General features: G+C 37.6%; 3 protein-coding genes across 5 annotated transcripts in view; all 3 read left to right on the forward strand.

Annotated features, from left to right (window-relative positions):
• Positions 1–634: 634 nt before the first annotated feature.
• hoxb9a (homeobox B9a) lies at positions 635–3,484 on the forward strand. The gene is made up of 2 exons (XM_060902630.1): positions 635–1,203; positions 3,002–3,484. The coding sequence occupies exons 1-2, from the start codon at positions 690–692 to the stop codon at positions 3,235–3,237; spliced, it is 750 nt and encodes a 249-aa protein (XP_060758613.1). The 5' UTR covers positions 635–689; the 3' UTR covers positions 3,238–3,484.
• A 5,533-nt stretch (positions 3,485–9,017) lies between these two features.
• On the forward strand, positions 9,018–11,693 carry LOC132868688 (homeobox protein Hox-B8a). 2 transcript variants are annotated; one of them, XM_060901774.1, is made up of 2 exons: positions 9,018–9,846; positions 10,583–11,693. In XM_060901774.1, the coding sequence occupies exons 1-2, from the start codon at positions 9,423–9,425 to the stop codon at positions 10,897–10,899; spliced, it is 741 nt and encodes a 246-aa protein (XP_060757757.1). In that variant the 5' UTR covers positions 9,018–9,422; the 3' UTR covers positions 10,900–11,693. The 2 variants fall into 2 exon arrangements, with proteins under 2 accessions (XP_060757757.1, XP_060757758.1); XM_060901775.1 differs by having other exon boundaries at positions 10,586–11,693.
• A 1,509-nt stretch (positions 11,694–13,202) lies between these two features.
• Positions 13,203–14,748, forward strand: part of LOC132868690 (homeobox protein Hox-A5-like) — a 3,235-nt gene continuing 1,689 nt past the window's right edge. For both annotated transcript variants that reach the window (XR_009650871.1, XM_060901777.1), the window contains exon 1: positions 13,203–13,447. Coding sequence is in view for 1 of the 2 variants with exons in the window: in XM_060901777.1 (XP_060757760.1) it covers positions 13,435–13,447 (13 nt within the window). In the remaining variant the exon portion in view is untranslated. The remainder of the gene's footprint in view (positions 13,448–14,748) is intronic.

A 14,748-nucleotide genomic window follows, 5' to 3' on the forward strand; every position in this document is an offset into this window, starting at 1 on the left:
AATTCCCTAGCAAAATTATTTTATTATCTTCTATATGCGCTTAATCAAATTCATTCTAAAGTTAAGTAGAATATTAGCACTGTAAAATGTTTCAGAAGTTCGGTATAACATAGCAAACACTTGCTGACTGCATATGAACTTAAAGGACTCGTGAATTTGTCTCCATTTGCTCTGAATCATTCTTCTGGGATTTCTTCTTTTTTAATGTATACATGTTACTTTTCATTTATTTTTTTAATTAATTTAATGTGTTTATTTATTCCAGAATAAATTGGACATTAGTTTTTTTACTATCCGATTAGTTCGCATGTATTTTAACTGTAGTGTTAAAAGCTTCCATAATTTAAGTGGATATTTCCTCGACAGGTTGTACATATCTTAGAATATATGGACAAACTCCCTATTGCATATTACATACACAAGCCAGTTTATTTAGAGGGGAAAATATGAATATTGTAAGAGGGGAAAGCTTCCCGCAGACCTTTGGAGGATTGATTTACGCCCCATTGACTCTTTATCAGGCTCGCGAAAAAAGACTGACCAATCATTTTGCTCGAAGCACACAGCATAGGAGCTCGACTCCACTTTGTTTGGAGAACGAGTACAGAGAGCATCCTGGATAGGGGAAAGCCCAGTTCTATGGTATATGATTTCCCTTCAATGAACCGCACATAGTATAATGTCCGAGAATGTCCATTTCTGGACCTCTAAGCAACTACTATGTCGATTCCATCATAAGTCATGAGGGGGAAGATTCGAGTGCTGCCCGATTCTCCAACGTACAGTATTCCAACACTAGGCAAACGGGAACCGGGGAACATCATGAATTCCCTTCGTGTAGCTTTCAGCCCAAGCCTCCTGTTTTCAGTTCATCATGGAGTCCTTTCAGTCCCCACACTCCCAACAGCTTACCGGCGGTCTACCATCCCTATATCCCAGCGCAGCCCGTGCCATCGACGGACACCCGGTACCTTCGCACATGGCTCGATTGTGCACCGAGAACCGATCCACTGGACGGCCAGAGCCAAGTCAAGATGGAGCCACCCTTGGGACACCTCGAGGAGCCCCCGAAGATTGGAATACAGCACGACTATGTTTTGGAATCCTCCTCAGCTCGGGAGATAAATCCCGGCCACGGCTCTGGATTTGAAGACAGCAAGGATATTTGTGACGGTAGTGAAGACAAAGAGGGACCGGATCAAAGTAAGTTATAAAACGAGGAAGTGAACAGTCTGTAAAGGTTTTAATGCTGTCATAAAACGCTAACAAAGCAACGAAGAGGCTCAGCCTTTCCACCAATGTGGAAAACAGAGTTCGAGATACAGTTTTATGTAAACTACCCGACACAAAATTTTGAAATTATATATTCCCTTGCTCATCACAGAGGGCGTACCTTTGGTCTGATTTTGTGTTACTCGTCCACCACAGTGTGAACAATGGGCAGAAATTTGACCTTTTTGTTGAAATTGTGTAAATTCTGTATTACGTGACACTGTGTATGAAACAGAGAAAGAGAGCTATGGCTTATTTTTGCGTTTCAGCTGGTCAGATTTAAGCAGCTTGTTATTTATCGATTGTTTGTCACCTATAGCAAAAGGGCTAGTCAACCGAAATACGAAACCCAGTTTTATAGAGAAATCCCACCGCAATGAAAATATGTCAGGCTAATGCCTTGTTGATAGACAGATGTTTTCGATTTAATTGCACTTACTGGAACGAACATTAATTTTAATTCGTGAAGTCGGCTCGGTCAACACAAACTGGGCGCAAAGCAACTCTCCATTGTCCTGCTCTGGGCGGTGTTCCAGCATAAACTGGAGGGAAAAAAGGAATTATATGCTCCACTTTTTGCTGCCCATGGGGAAAGTAAGTTATTATCCCACAAGTTTATTAAGTTACGAAAATAGCTCGCATAACCTTTAATTGTTGTATGTTCCCTGTACGGTGCAAAAAGGGCAAGATGAAATAGGATGTAATCAAACTCAAGGAAATGTAATAACATTGTTCCTAATTTTAAAACTCCTATTGCTACTAAAAACACAACTGAACGTTCAAGAGGCGTTGTTATAAAGGAAGCAGAAAACCTCGGAGTTAGTGAGGTCTTCTGTTAATGAACATAATCACGAAACTTGTGCATTCATTTGTTCTTAAAGATTAGTGAAACTGAGCTATAAGTAAGGTTGTTTTAGGCTATGTCAGTCTCTCTCTCTCTCTCTCTCTCTCTCTCTCTCTCTCTCTCTCCACAATTTCAACAAAAAGGTCTCTCTCTCTCTCTCTCTCTCATATATATATATATATATATATATATATATATATATATATATATATATATATATATATAGTGTGAGAAAATACCGTTTCCAACTATGGCTGCATCCAGGAAAGCTTATTAGGAGCGACCAACCCTGTAAAGTTTATCAGGCCTTGCTCGTGACCCTCAGTCACTAGGCCGAAGCTGTATGTCTAGGGTTTGCTAGTTTGTAATGCGACAAGAGGTTTCCTGATTATATGTGACGTATAACACAAGGTGCTTCTCTGACTGGGGAGACTGTGAACTATTTTAGGAATGATCAAAGGTAGGAATGAAATTAAATTCATAAATTGTTTCATGTAGCTGTGTAGAGGTAATGGACGAGATTTATGGAATGGTCCTTAGAATGTATTAGGAGATGTCTGTATTCGTAAAACAATATGTTAAGGCCACTACTCTCGGGAATGGGGTATCTGTAACTTATTTCGAAAGTTTTTAGGAGGACTACAGAATCAGATGTGTGCATGCCATGCTAGACTGTTGTAATATGTGCCGAATCTGAAGGGTTTTTTTTTAACTGCTGTATTTTGCTCTTATAGGGTGATAACCTTAAGATGCTGTCTGTATGTGACCTCCTATAAGATTAAACTTTGAAGCCTACGTTTTTATTATGCTTATGTTGACTTGCTCGCATTCCTGTCACTAGCAAACGATTCTGACTTGACATACTGATTGTGTTTTGATTTGCAGACGATCCATCAGCCAACTGGTTACATGCTCGTTCGTCTCGGAAAAAGCGTTGTCCATACACTAAGTATCAAACCCTAGAGCTCGAGAAGGAATTCCTCTTCAACATGTATCTTACCCGGGACCGGCGGCATGAGGTTGCGCGCTTGCTGAACTTGACGGAGCGGCAAGTTAAAATTTGGTTCCAAAACCGAAGGATGAAAATGAAGAAAATGAATAAGGACCAGCCCAAGGAATGAATGGATAAGTGCGGATGCTCAAACCTTACCCCTTTTATCACAATTATACTGACCTCTGGACAGTAATGCAGGATGTTTGCAGTCTATGCTACACATTTTTAAAAAAATATTCTGGGATGCAGATCAACACAAAAACCTGAGTATGCTTTTTAGAAAGCTACTTGACGAAGGGCAAGAACACCAGTAACCAACAATAAAACTACATAAAAAGAAAATCATGTAGTAGACATGAGTAGGCTATATACTTACCCCTTGTCCTCTGTTTGAAATTTCCTTTCCACTTTATATAGATCAGAAATATAAGTACAGGTACTTATATGTTTTACTTTGTAGGTATTTTGGAGACATTCTTATTTTATTGAATGGCAATAAGTGCAGTTACAATGTATTCCTATAACAAAACTGAAAATTATTATTATTATTATTATTATTATTATTATTATTATTATTATTATTATTATTATGTTTAATTTTAACGATATATCTTGATACTGCAAGAAAAATTGGGCTTTCCTCTTGAATCTGTCTCCATGAATACGTTTCAATCTATAGCAGCCCAATTCATCTTGCTTTTCTTCATGGTTTGGATTACACATAGAAACATCCATTGAAAGATTTGAAGAGTAAATTATGTTGCAGACTTTGTAGTACATAATACCATAATAATGTAATGTAATAGTCCAACTTTTCGACATGAGGAAAAGATAGAAAGGAAGGCTTTGTTAAAGCAACATCTAGAAATATTTAAACCTTAATCGGATAAGACATTACTCCGGTCCATCTTAATTGTTGATCCACTTATCAAATGAAGGAGGAATTAACTTATAGACTCTATCTGCTGGATGTGTGTATATGTATGTAGCTAGCTTGTCAGTAACAAACAAATCGGTTTTAAACTAGCAGTTGTTGTAAAAGTTTACATGCTTTAGCGCATGCCTTGTAAAGTTTTAGTTACCTTTTACTTGATTTTTAAATTAGGTAGTACAATTCTAAGCTCTTTCTTGTGTAGTCATAGAATGATAGTTATAATTTATTCCAAATGTTATTGCTTTTCTTTTCAGTGGAATGTTTTTTTCACATTGTATAAAAGAGATCTTCTAGCCTACTTAAATAAACAAATGTTCTTTCTTTTTTTCAGACACTGTTTACATATTGTTGTCCATAATGTTTGAGATTTGTGTTTACACAAAAGTATTATGTTGCATACGTTTGCTCAAGTTTGCATTGTTTTACTTGTGAAGAAATAGTTTCCGAATGGACCTTTCTGTTGTCTCGTGGGCGTCTGTCTGCAACTTCCCTAGAGGTGTGGAATTTCTCCGGTTTTCCTCAAACAGTGTCACAACCACCGACAAACTAACAGACAGACAGACACGGACCCATAGTACAAGTTTACACGGATCACTGTCTGAGTTCTTGTCAATGGCGTATATAACTGATGTATATTTTTTACAAAGGATAAACCAATACTCCACCTTCATTATTGACATAAACGTTCCTACTGAATAAACACGGAAAACCGACTCGTTTGTGTTTTTTTTGGTGAAACAATACAAATTAAATGCCTTTTCCTACGTATTTCAAATGGAATATGTTCTCTGTACTTCTAATGCACCATTGATAAAAATGGTCTAGGTTTACCTGATTATGAAGGACAAAGCTATTTTTAGGGTAAGTGGAAGTAATTTGTCCTTTAAGTACAAATAAAAAAGTACGGTTTATTGTCCGTTATATAGCGTAGTTTTTTTTAAGTATCATATTTACACTATAGAGAATAGAGCATTTTTTTGTCCCACTTAAAAGAAGAAACGTTTGAATCACATGGGTAACTGAAGATAAATGGAAAATTTCTTCCAGATATATCTTTGTACTCAGCATAATATTTAGCCATCTCAATAACGATGTCAAACTCAACCACATTTAATCCTGTGGTGGATACGACCTATTACAGAAGAAGTATATCTCTGTTAGTAACACTGAGACATTTAATCCGAGAGACACTAAAAAGACCATTTGGCGATGGTATACCTGATGAATGAAGTAAACGAAAGGCAGACCTACTTATTTTTGGATTCATAGAGATTGCATGCAATGTTTAGCCTTGTTCATGTTTTTAACCATATTTTCTAACATTTCGGCTCAAGATGCTAAATGATTTTCACTATTTGTCTTTAGTAGGACAGATGTTTTTCGATCAATATCAATTAGCATATTAATTATCAACAAACATTCTTAATATATTTCGAGCATACAGTGTGACAATGGCATGTCATCTGCACATCTAAATTCTGACCATTTTTAGAAATAAAGGAAACAAACTCCTAGAAAGGATGTAGGCCGAAACTCGCAGTTTGTAGAAGGGAATGGGAAGTGGACGTCATAAAACAGGAAAAAGAAAATTCAATTCAGTGTGCTGCAATAAAATAATATGACCGCAATAAAACTTTATAGCGTATACATTTCTGAAGGTTAAGAACTAAATTGCTGTAAAGCAAACACTGCTCGGAAAAATGGCAAAATGTTTCATACTCTAATAATGACTGGACGTAGCAATTCAACTACGCCTGGTCTTTGAAACCCGTTAATTTGTTTTATTTTTGACCCTTTTCTTGCGTTTGTCATTTTATTGTTGCCAGCGTTTGTTGTCTAGGCTTCCAGATTCCTTGCAGAGAAGGGGGGTTGGAGCAGAGGGAGCACTTCCAGATGAGAAGCCGCAGTATAGTTCGATCAGCGACCGCCCTTTGTTCCATTTCCGAAGCCCACCACAACCGCCTTATAGTGGGGGCCATAAAAAGTCACAAAAGATTCTGGCGAGACGTCTAGAATTGCCAACCTTAATTTGTTTACAACCTTTGTGACCAAGCCCGAGTCTTCCATTTTGTGGGCTCACATCAGATTATGTCATGGTGGGACCTGATACAATAGATGGTTGCTGAAATACAATTTTACTCTCTCAAAATATATTTGCTCCAGTTCAGTCTGATATCGTAGCCCTTAAAAGGATAGAAGTAGAAAAGAAGACATCTGAAGCTGAGTTATAGTAATGTGTATTTAAAATATTATAGGCTTTAACATTCCTTCGTCAAAGAACAATATTAATGATCAAGCTGTTACAACTAACAATTTGTTAAATAAAATGTTTAAATGTACGATATAATATTATTATACGAATGTGTATTTAGCTGTATCTATGATTGTTTATAGAAATTATAGTTCAGGAATATTGAAATTAATCCAGTCTTGAAAACCGGTAATTAAAAATTAAGCAACAGTGGCGAATTACAAAGAATAGTGATAACATGATACTCATAATAACTGATACAATGAAAACTACTGCCGGATCTATTAGTTGTTAATGCTACTAATAGAAATGAAATTTCACGTGACACGTGATTTTTCCAAGCCCACTGGTCCCGTAAACATTTTTGAGACAAAAATAAAATATAATAATTATGTTTAATCACATGTCTGAAGATTTATATCTTCTAAATCTTATCTGTGGTTGCATGCTTGAATGTTTTCTAAATATGTTTATCGACATAAATTCTGTCGTCGAGATGTCTTTAATGAAATTGTTGCAATAAATTTATTATAAATTGGATGCATCGTGTTTCTTAATTAAATGATAAAGTTGAATCTTTATTTGAATAATAAAATGCACTTTTTAAATAAATATGTATTCCAAATATTATTTACATTATATAGTATAGTAAGCATTAGAACAGGACTGAGGAAAAACACTGAACAGTCCTTATGATAGTAAATGAAAAATGATTATTCATTCTGATTACAACACTGAATTTCCACTTGTGTTGTTAATCTGCTCAGTTTTGGTTTATACCAGGCGTTTATAGAACTGTTTATTGTGCCATTAGGTCTTACACTTCCGTCTCAACAAAGTTAATTTCCTCTTGCCATTACGTAAAATGTCCACTTGATGGCAATGTTGCTCTACCAAAAGGTTTTGATTTTCCCCCTCAAACCCAGAGAGAGAGAGAGAGAGAGAGAGAGAGAGAGAGAGAGAGAGAGAACCAGTTTTAAAATTAAGGCCACAGTAGCGCTCTACCCTATAGCCACAGAGGTGAAAGCAGTGTATATTAAAGGCAGAAATAAATAAAATTCGGGACTTGGAATTCAAAGTAAGCTGTGGATCGTGTGTGTGTGTGCGCGCATATATATATATATATATATATATATATATATATATATATATATATATATATATATATATATATATATAAGAATAAAGAAACTAATACAAGAATTATACAGTTTCATAGTATTGTTTATTGATTTCATGATTTCATATTAATGTATTTGACACTGGAGCAAATCAAGAAAACAATAAAAACCTGCCACTTGCCCGACATCGCTTATGCACTTACGCACTTTAGACAAGCAATAATAACTGTGAGGAACAAAAAAACAATAATAATTGTTAATAACTGTAGTAATTGCTATCACGCCTTAGTAAGAAGTCCTTCCACACTTACAAGAGAATACTTTATGGAAATATATGAATTGCTTTAATTGTTTAACTTCCTTATACGTGTTATAATGCAACACACCACGTAAATATTAAACATCACTGTAATCCATGTACAAAATAAATAATCGGCAACAACAAAGTTTTTAATATCGGTTATTTAATATCAATAAAGAAATCGAGATGTTTCAATTTATTCCATATACATATACATATCTACGTATACGGTAATCACCAGAATTAATTTAGTAAACAAACATCATAAAATAGTTCCAGTGGTGAAGGGATGTTTGAATTCTGGAACAAACTACTACATTACTTTAAAACAAACAAACAAACAAACAAACAAACAAACAAACAAACAAACAATAATTATTTTATTTTATAAAACTCTCAAACTGTAATAACTGTGTGCCGTATTTATTTTTTTAATAAACGCATCAAAATGTATATTGTTCCACACTCACCCGTCAGTAATAACAGTACAACTCTCACAAGAGTTCAGTTAAAATTGTCTAAGGCTAGACCTAGTACTGTATGGAAAACAATGCAAATACTGCAGTAAATTCTTTAACATTTCTACTCACTTGAAATTGAACCGTGTGAAGCATTTATTACCTTGCTTGTGGAATCTCATAAAAGCTAACAGCTTTTTTTGACGCATGATGTAAACAATAAACCGGCGAGGCGTTTATTGCATTGTATAGTTTGTTCAGCCATTTACAGACACATTATTCCTGCTATGCACTTTGTTTTCGCGGTCTTCCAATATTTCTAAATGTATTTTTATAAAAACAAAATCAGATTCTAAAAGATGTTACAAATGACTACGTCCATGATTTCAATACGAACCCGGGCTGTTGTTGTAAGATGCTTTGAGGAACAGTTTAAAATGTATTCTAGGCTACTTATTAAAACTGATACCAATTAAGTTGCTTTTTATCACAGCTGCTGAAAATATCCTAATATTTTCAGAAAACCAAACAATAACTCGTTAGGCATTTGGGTAGTAACGAGTTTAGCCCATAGGTTTTCTGTGATCAACATCCAAAAAGCACCTTCCAGTAGGAGTTTATTAGTAGTCGAGTTGGGTAGAGGAGGGGTAAAGATATGTATTTGATCTGATGCAAAACAGCAGATTTCTCATTAACTTACCCGCTTGAATATATTAATGGGCATATTCTCTCCTCCTCTGCTATACCCCCCCTCCTCACTTTTCTGCTCCCTCGCTCCCCACCGTACCCTCTCCCTTTCTCCTTTACTCTCATTTTCATTCTCTGTCTCCCTCCGTACCAGAAGCGCGCGAAGCGGTGGCCGTGTGGGGACGCAAGAAGCCAGAATAGAACAAGGATTCGATAACATGCAAATTATCATGAAAGGACGAAGCAAAATATGAAAAATATCATTTACAGAGGAGTAAATGACAGACAACTGTTTGGGAACTGGCTCCCTGCACCCGAATTGTGATGCTGGATCTCCTAAGCGTCGCGTATTCTTGGAAGCTGAATAGCCGTGGCTTTATAGAGACTGTTTAAAAAGGTATACAAACACAAGTTTTCCTGTTGTTGGACGCTTATTTTGGTCTTTATTTATTTTTGCTACAGAATAATCGGGTGTGGCTAGTCTGTCCCAGGCTCACGTACTAACATAATTCAATATAAAACAACCCCCTCATCAAAAACCACATCGACTGCAGCAAAAAATGAGCTCATATTTTGTCAACTCCCTCTTCTCCAAATACAAAAGTGGTGACACATTACGTCCTAATTATTACGAGTGCGGTTTTGCGCAGGATCTAGGGACTAGACCTACGGTCGTGTACGGTCCAGGCACAGGAGCAACTTTCCAGCATGCCCCACAGATTCAGGAGTTTTACCACCACGGTGCGTCCACGCTGTCCGCTGCACCTTACCAACAAAGTCCATGTGCCGTAACCTGCCATGGCGAACCTGGTAACTTCTATGGCTACGATGCTCTCCAAAGGCAAACACTCTTCAGTGCCCAAGACGCCGACTTGGTCCAGTATAGCGATTGCAAACTCGCTGCGGGAGGCATCGGCGACGAGACGGACAACACGGAACAGAGTCCTTCCCCTACGCAGCTGTTCCCCTGGATGCGACCACAAGGTGAGTCTCTCCAGACAAACCACGCAGACAGTTGACTTAGCTTATGTATTTGTTTTGCCTGGACGGAGAATAAACTTATTTACCCGCTCGAAAATATCTAAGGGCAATTCAGTTAGTCTGAGAGCCACATTTCCTGTGTGCGCGCGCGAGAGAGACCATTACGGGTTTTATTGTTTTATGGTATCGAAAACTTGTGAATCAGTTTACAGTTTAATGACCCTACTATAGGAAGAGGAGTGAAGGGGAGAAGCAGAGCAATAGTGAGCGAGCAAGAGCCAAAGACGGCCCATTCCTTTCATTCTGTCCTCATGTGTGAGACTCTGGTCCACAGCTGATCTTTCACTTCCCACCTTAGTCAAAGTTTTACTGCAGCTTTTTACGACTTCCAGTTATGCGGCCCTTATTTCGATACAGGGTGGTCGTTTCACACAGCTTCTCTCTTTTATGGTGCTGCACATGTGACAAGACGTAAGCTGTGTGTGTAATGGCAACTCTGGTACAGTTCTATGTGATCTTAAACATGTCATAATCCTGAGATGCTTGTGTTTATTCTTTGCAATATCGATTTAACGTTTTCAGTAAGCCTACTAATAAACTTATATTGTTATTGTAATAGTAGAATAGGGTTAGAAACAAGTTGTTGTTAATACTTAGTTGAAAATACTATTGTATTACAAGCTGCGAATTTACGAAACCACCTGAAATATTTCTAACGAGTTTGATCTTGTTTTCCCAGTAGCTGCCGGACGCAGACGAGGCCGCCAGACCTACAGCCGCTACCAGACACTTGAGCTGGAAAAGGAGTTCCTCTTCAATCCGTACCTGACACGCAAAAGACGCATTGAGGTGTCGCATGCCTTAGGACTGACTGAACGGCAGGTCAAGATCTGGTTTCAAAACAGACGTATGAAATGGAAAAAAGAAAACAACAAAGACAAGTTTCCTAGTAGTAAGTCTGAACAAGAGGCAATTGAAAAGGAGAAGCGGGACAAGGAGCAGGCGGCTGGAACACAGTCAGCAAAAGAAGACTGCGAGAAGGCGAAACAAATTTAGGACGGATATCGAAAGCAGACAGCAATCAGGAGCGCGCGCGCGCGCACACACACACACACACACACACACACGCATACATATGTATATATACATATGTACATACACACACACATACATACACTTAAAAGGACATCGGGGGCGAAGACAAAACAGTTTGGAAGGTTTGTCGAATAGCTGTTCAGTCTACGATGAGTAGATAGAAATAGTTGGTCAAAAAATAGATGAGCGGTGATGGAGAAAAAGAACTCCAAATCTGCGTGATCATCGAACTTTATTATGACGAAAGACATGAAGCATTTCTACCTTTTCCTAATGTTCAGAGAGTAGGCCTATTATAGTGTGTAAATTAGCCTCCTTACTTCGTGGAATAAATATTGTGAAAACTTGGTTTCTATTGTTAGATTTTTTTTTTGACATTAACCTTATCTCGGCAGCTGTATAGTTCTTAAGTTAAATGGTGCACTTTTAACTCTTGTCACTTATATGTTATGATGACGTATCGACTAATGACATCCAACAACATGAAACTGCCTATTTATGCCGTAGCATACCTTTTTACACTTACTAAGTTTCTTTCAAACTGATGAGATTTTGTTATCTTCCTTTCTTGGGTTAAGCATGCGCACAGTGGAAGAAATGAATGAAAAAGGAAATAAAAAGGATGTAATGTGACCCATTGTTTACTGTGAGACAGATTTTTGTACTGTATTCGTGCATTTGTTCATGGAAACTTGGCAATATGCTTTCATTGTTATTCACTTTGTTCTATGGACTAAACCTTGAAAAAGACAAATAAAGTGGGCACAATAAAGTTTACAGGCGAGAATCGATGATGTGACCGGTGTGCTTTGCTTCATTTACTTTAAGGTGTGAAGACAATATTAACCACTATCTCCTGCCAATTGGTTATTATATTCTCTACACCCCTGTCATTAGATATTGGGCCGCAAACTTACATTAGTGCTTTCTGATAAAAGGTTCCTTAAACTTGACTCTCACGTACATTTAACGGAGGCTACGCAGTGCAGATGAATATCTTAGTCGAATTTCCAGTTTTGAATTGAGCATTGTTAGGCTGATGTCCACTTGGACTTAACAACCTTTAAGATTTTTAAATCTGGGACTTGGCATGTATAGTTGTATGTTCTTGAGTGAGATAATGTGGGACATATTAATTCAAACGCCTCATTATTATTTAAACAGACAAACATTGTAACCAGATACTGTATGCTACTAAACCGAATTAGATTAAGAGTGTCTGATACCCAAGTACTAGGCTGTGTTTTTGAGAATTGTAAATATATAATCTGATTTAGGGCAGGTGAGTTGTTGGTTCAGCACTGCTATCTCTCTCTCTCTCTCTGTCTGTCTTTCACACACACACACACACACACACACACACACACACACACACACACACACACACACACACACACACACACACACACACACACACACACACACACTCTTAGAAACAAGGTTTAGAGAATGAAGTGATCTGTGAGCTACGGAAAACGGTGCCGTGGAATGGTTGCGGTGAATGGGCCGGCTATAGGGATGCTCTGAAGCAGAAACTTCCTTTAAGGAAGGGCCTGCTGAGCCTCCACTATGCCTTATTGGTGCTGCTGAACAGACACACCCGAGTTTGCACAGATTCCACAGTCGTCACTGATGAAGTTTGGGAACTAACAGGTGGATATTCACAGTGAATAAAATTGATAATGGAATAAATATTTTAAAATGATTATTTGGCTGGTGTGCTTCAAGACACACAACATCTTCCAAAATCTGGACGGCCAGATGCAATAATTTCTAAATTTCAGGCTGGGTTATTGCTGGACACTGAATCAGGTTACAGAAATGCACGTACATGCAGGCCAATCATCTGTTAATCTACTTTATTTTCTGCTCTGCCTTCCTATCAGCTGTGGTCATTCTTGTCTGTGTCTGAATAATTTTGCGCAGTCTAAAGTCAGCGTTCTCCCACACCAGACAGTATAAGAAGCCTATCTCTCATTGGAAGGATCTCCGTCACGTGCCGACTGTCACGTGGGTAATTTTGGAAGGAAATGATTTTGGTGTAAATCTTTTCTGGACGGTAATTCTAAAAAATATAATTTAAGTGCGTTAAATATACTTTAAAACCCAAATTATGACTTCCTACTACTTCTTTTCAATACCAACCCACGAGTTCGGCCTTTCTATAATGAGTCTTTCTTGAACAAACTTCTTGTGTCTTGGCGTCTAGTTTACAGCGGACCAGTGCTTACAGCACGAGCACGACACCATTTTTCACTATCTCCCCATCGTCCTCAGCACCTCTACCTAGTTTGGACAGTAACAGTGACAGCCGTTCCACCCAGAGCCAGGGTAGGTACTCCTCACCAACCTAGGAGACGGCAGTTGGGACAAACCCTGCTTGCCCATTGCAACCCGAGGCAGCTCGTTATTTGTGCCGAAGATATTTCCAGCTTCTGCAAGACAGACCACCGTTATTGCCATCAACAGGAGGACAATCTCAAGCTATATCCGTGGATGAGAAGTGCAGGTCTGTGGGAGCTCATATTTATGTGAGGAGAAGGAAGGAGCGCAGGGGTGTCTTTAACGGTGAACTGACCAAGAAAACTTCCTGAGCTCTGTTTGGATCTTTTTCGAGATCTTGGATATTGTTTTTGTGATGCGACCTCAGTTTTTTTCAAAGGGTTAAGACCGTTGACAATGTTAAATATTTAAATGTTAAGTATTTTGCTAAAAATAAAAGATAAAATAAACAAAAATGTTATGGGGGGTTGGAGCAACGGTTTTTCATCGATTCAAGTCCACTCCAAGTTTTAAGTCTAACTTGTTCGTACTGTTGACAGTTCGCAGTAAAAAGGCCCTAGAAAGAGGTACAATAACTAAAAAAAATATGAATTTATGACCTTCAGAAGTTTGATTTAACATTGAAATTGATTTAATTTACTGTTATGGGATATTTTATTGCAACTCTAAATTACTGTCATGTTCGTTGGCTGATAAGTGTTTCGTTTTACATTGACTTTATGGTGTGGGGAGGACTTACTAACTCTGATATTTAAATCAAATACAGCACAACTATATTTGATAAATAGAGACATCGCTTTCATAACTTCTGATGCATACATGAGACATGACATCGACTTTTTATTACCAAATGGGATTTGTTTGCTTGCCTTTTTAAACCTGCTCCCTTTCCCAACATTTCTTCCCCTTTCTCATATCCAGGTTTAGAGCCCCTAATAGAAATTTGTTTTGTGTTTTGACGTGATTTTAAATGAACATTTTTATTCAGAAACCAAGGCACATTTCATCAGCACGTCAATTCGTATCACTCTTACATGGTGGATCCGTCATATGTCAAACTGAAGCACTCATCCACTTGTTAGTACTGGAGGAAAAAAAAAGACAAGGTATGATAGGTTATTTTCACCTTAACCGGTTCCACGATATTTAAGAGCTAAGCATATTACTCAGCTGAAAACATTTTCAAACATTCCGGATCATTTAAATTATTTGAAAGCTCTTAATATATATGCATAACATATTAACAGTTGAAGGTGTAATTCAACTCCCGGAGAGGAATTTCCTATCTTGTGCTGCGGACATAGAGCGATTTATAAAATTATTTTTTAATTAATAAAATTTCAGTTTAAAGCATAATTTTGTTTTGCCCCATAAATCAGTCGTATGTAACTCTGTTGCACACTGACACGTACAAATAGATGTTTTTTTTGTTCTAATATTTAGATTATTCACGATTAAGCAAATGTTGCTGATGCCGCAATCAGTAAATTAGACAGGTGCGTCTACACAGCTACATATAGCTACACA

This window comes from Neoarius graeffei, chromosome 20 (genome assembly GCF_027579695.1).
Source record: "Neoarius graeffei isolate fNeoGra1 chromosome 20, fNeoGra1.pri, whole genome shotgun sequence".
NCBI lineage: Eukaryota > Metazoa > Chordata > Actinopteri > Siluriformes > Ariidae > Neoarius > Neoarius graeffei.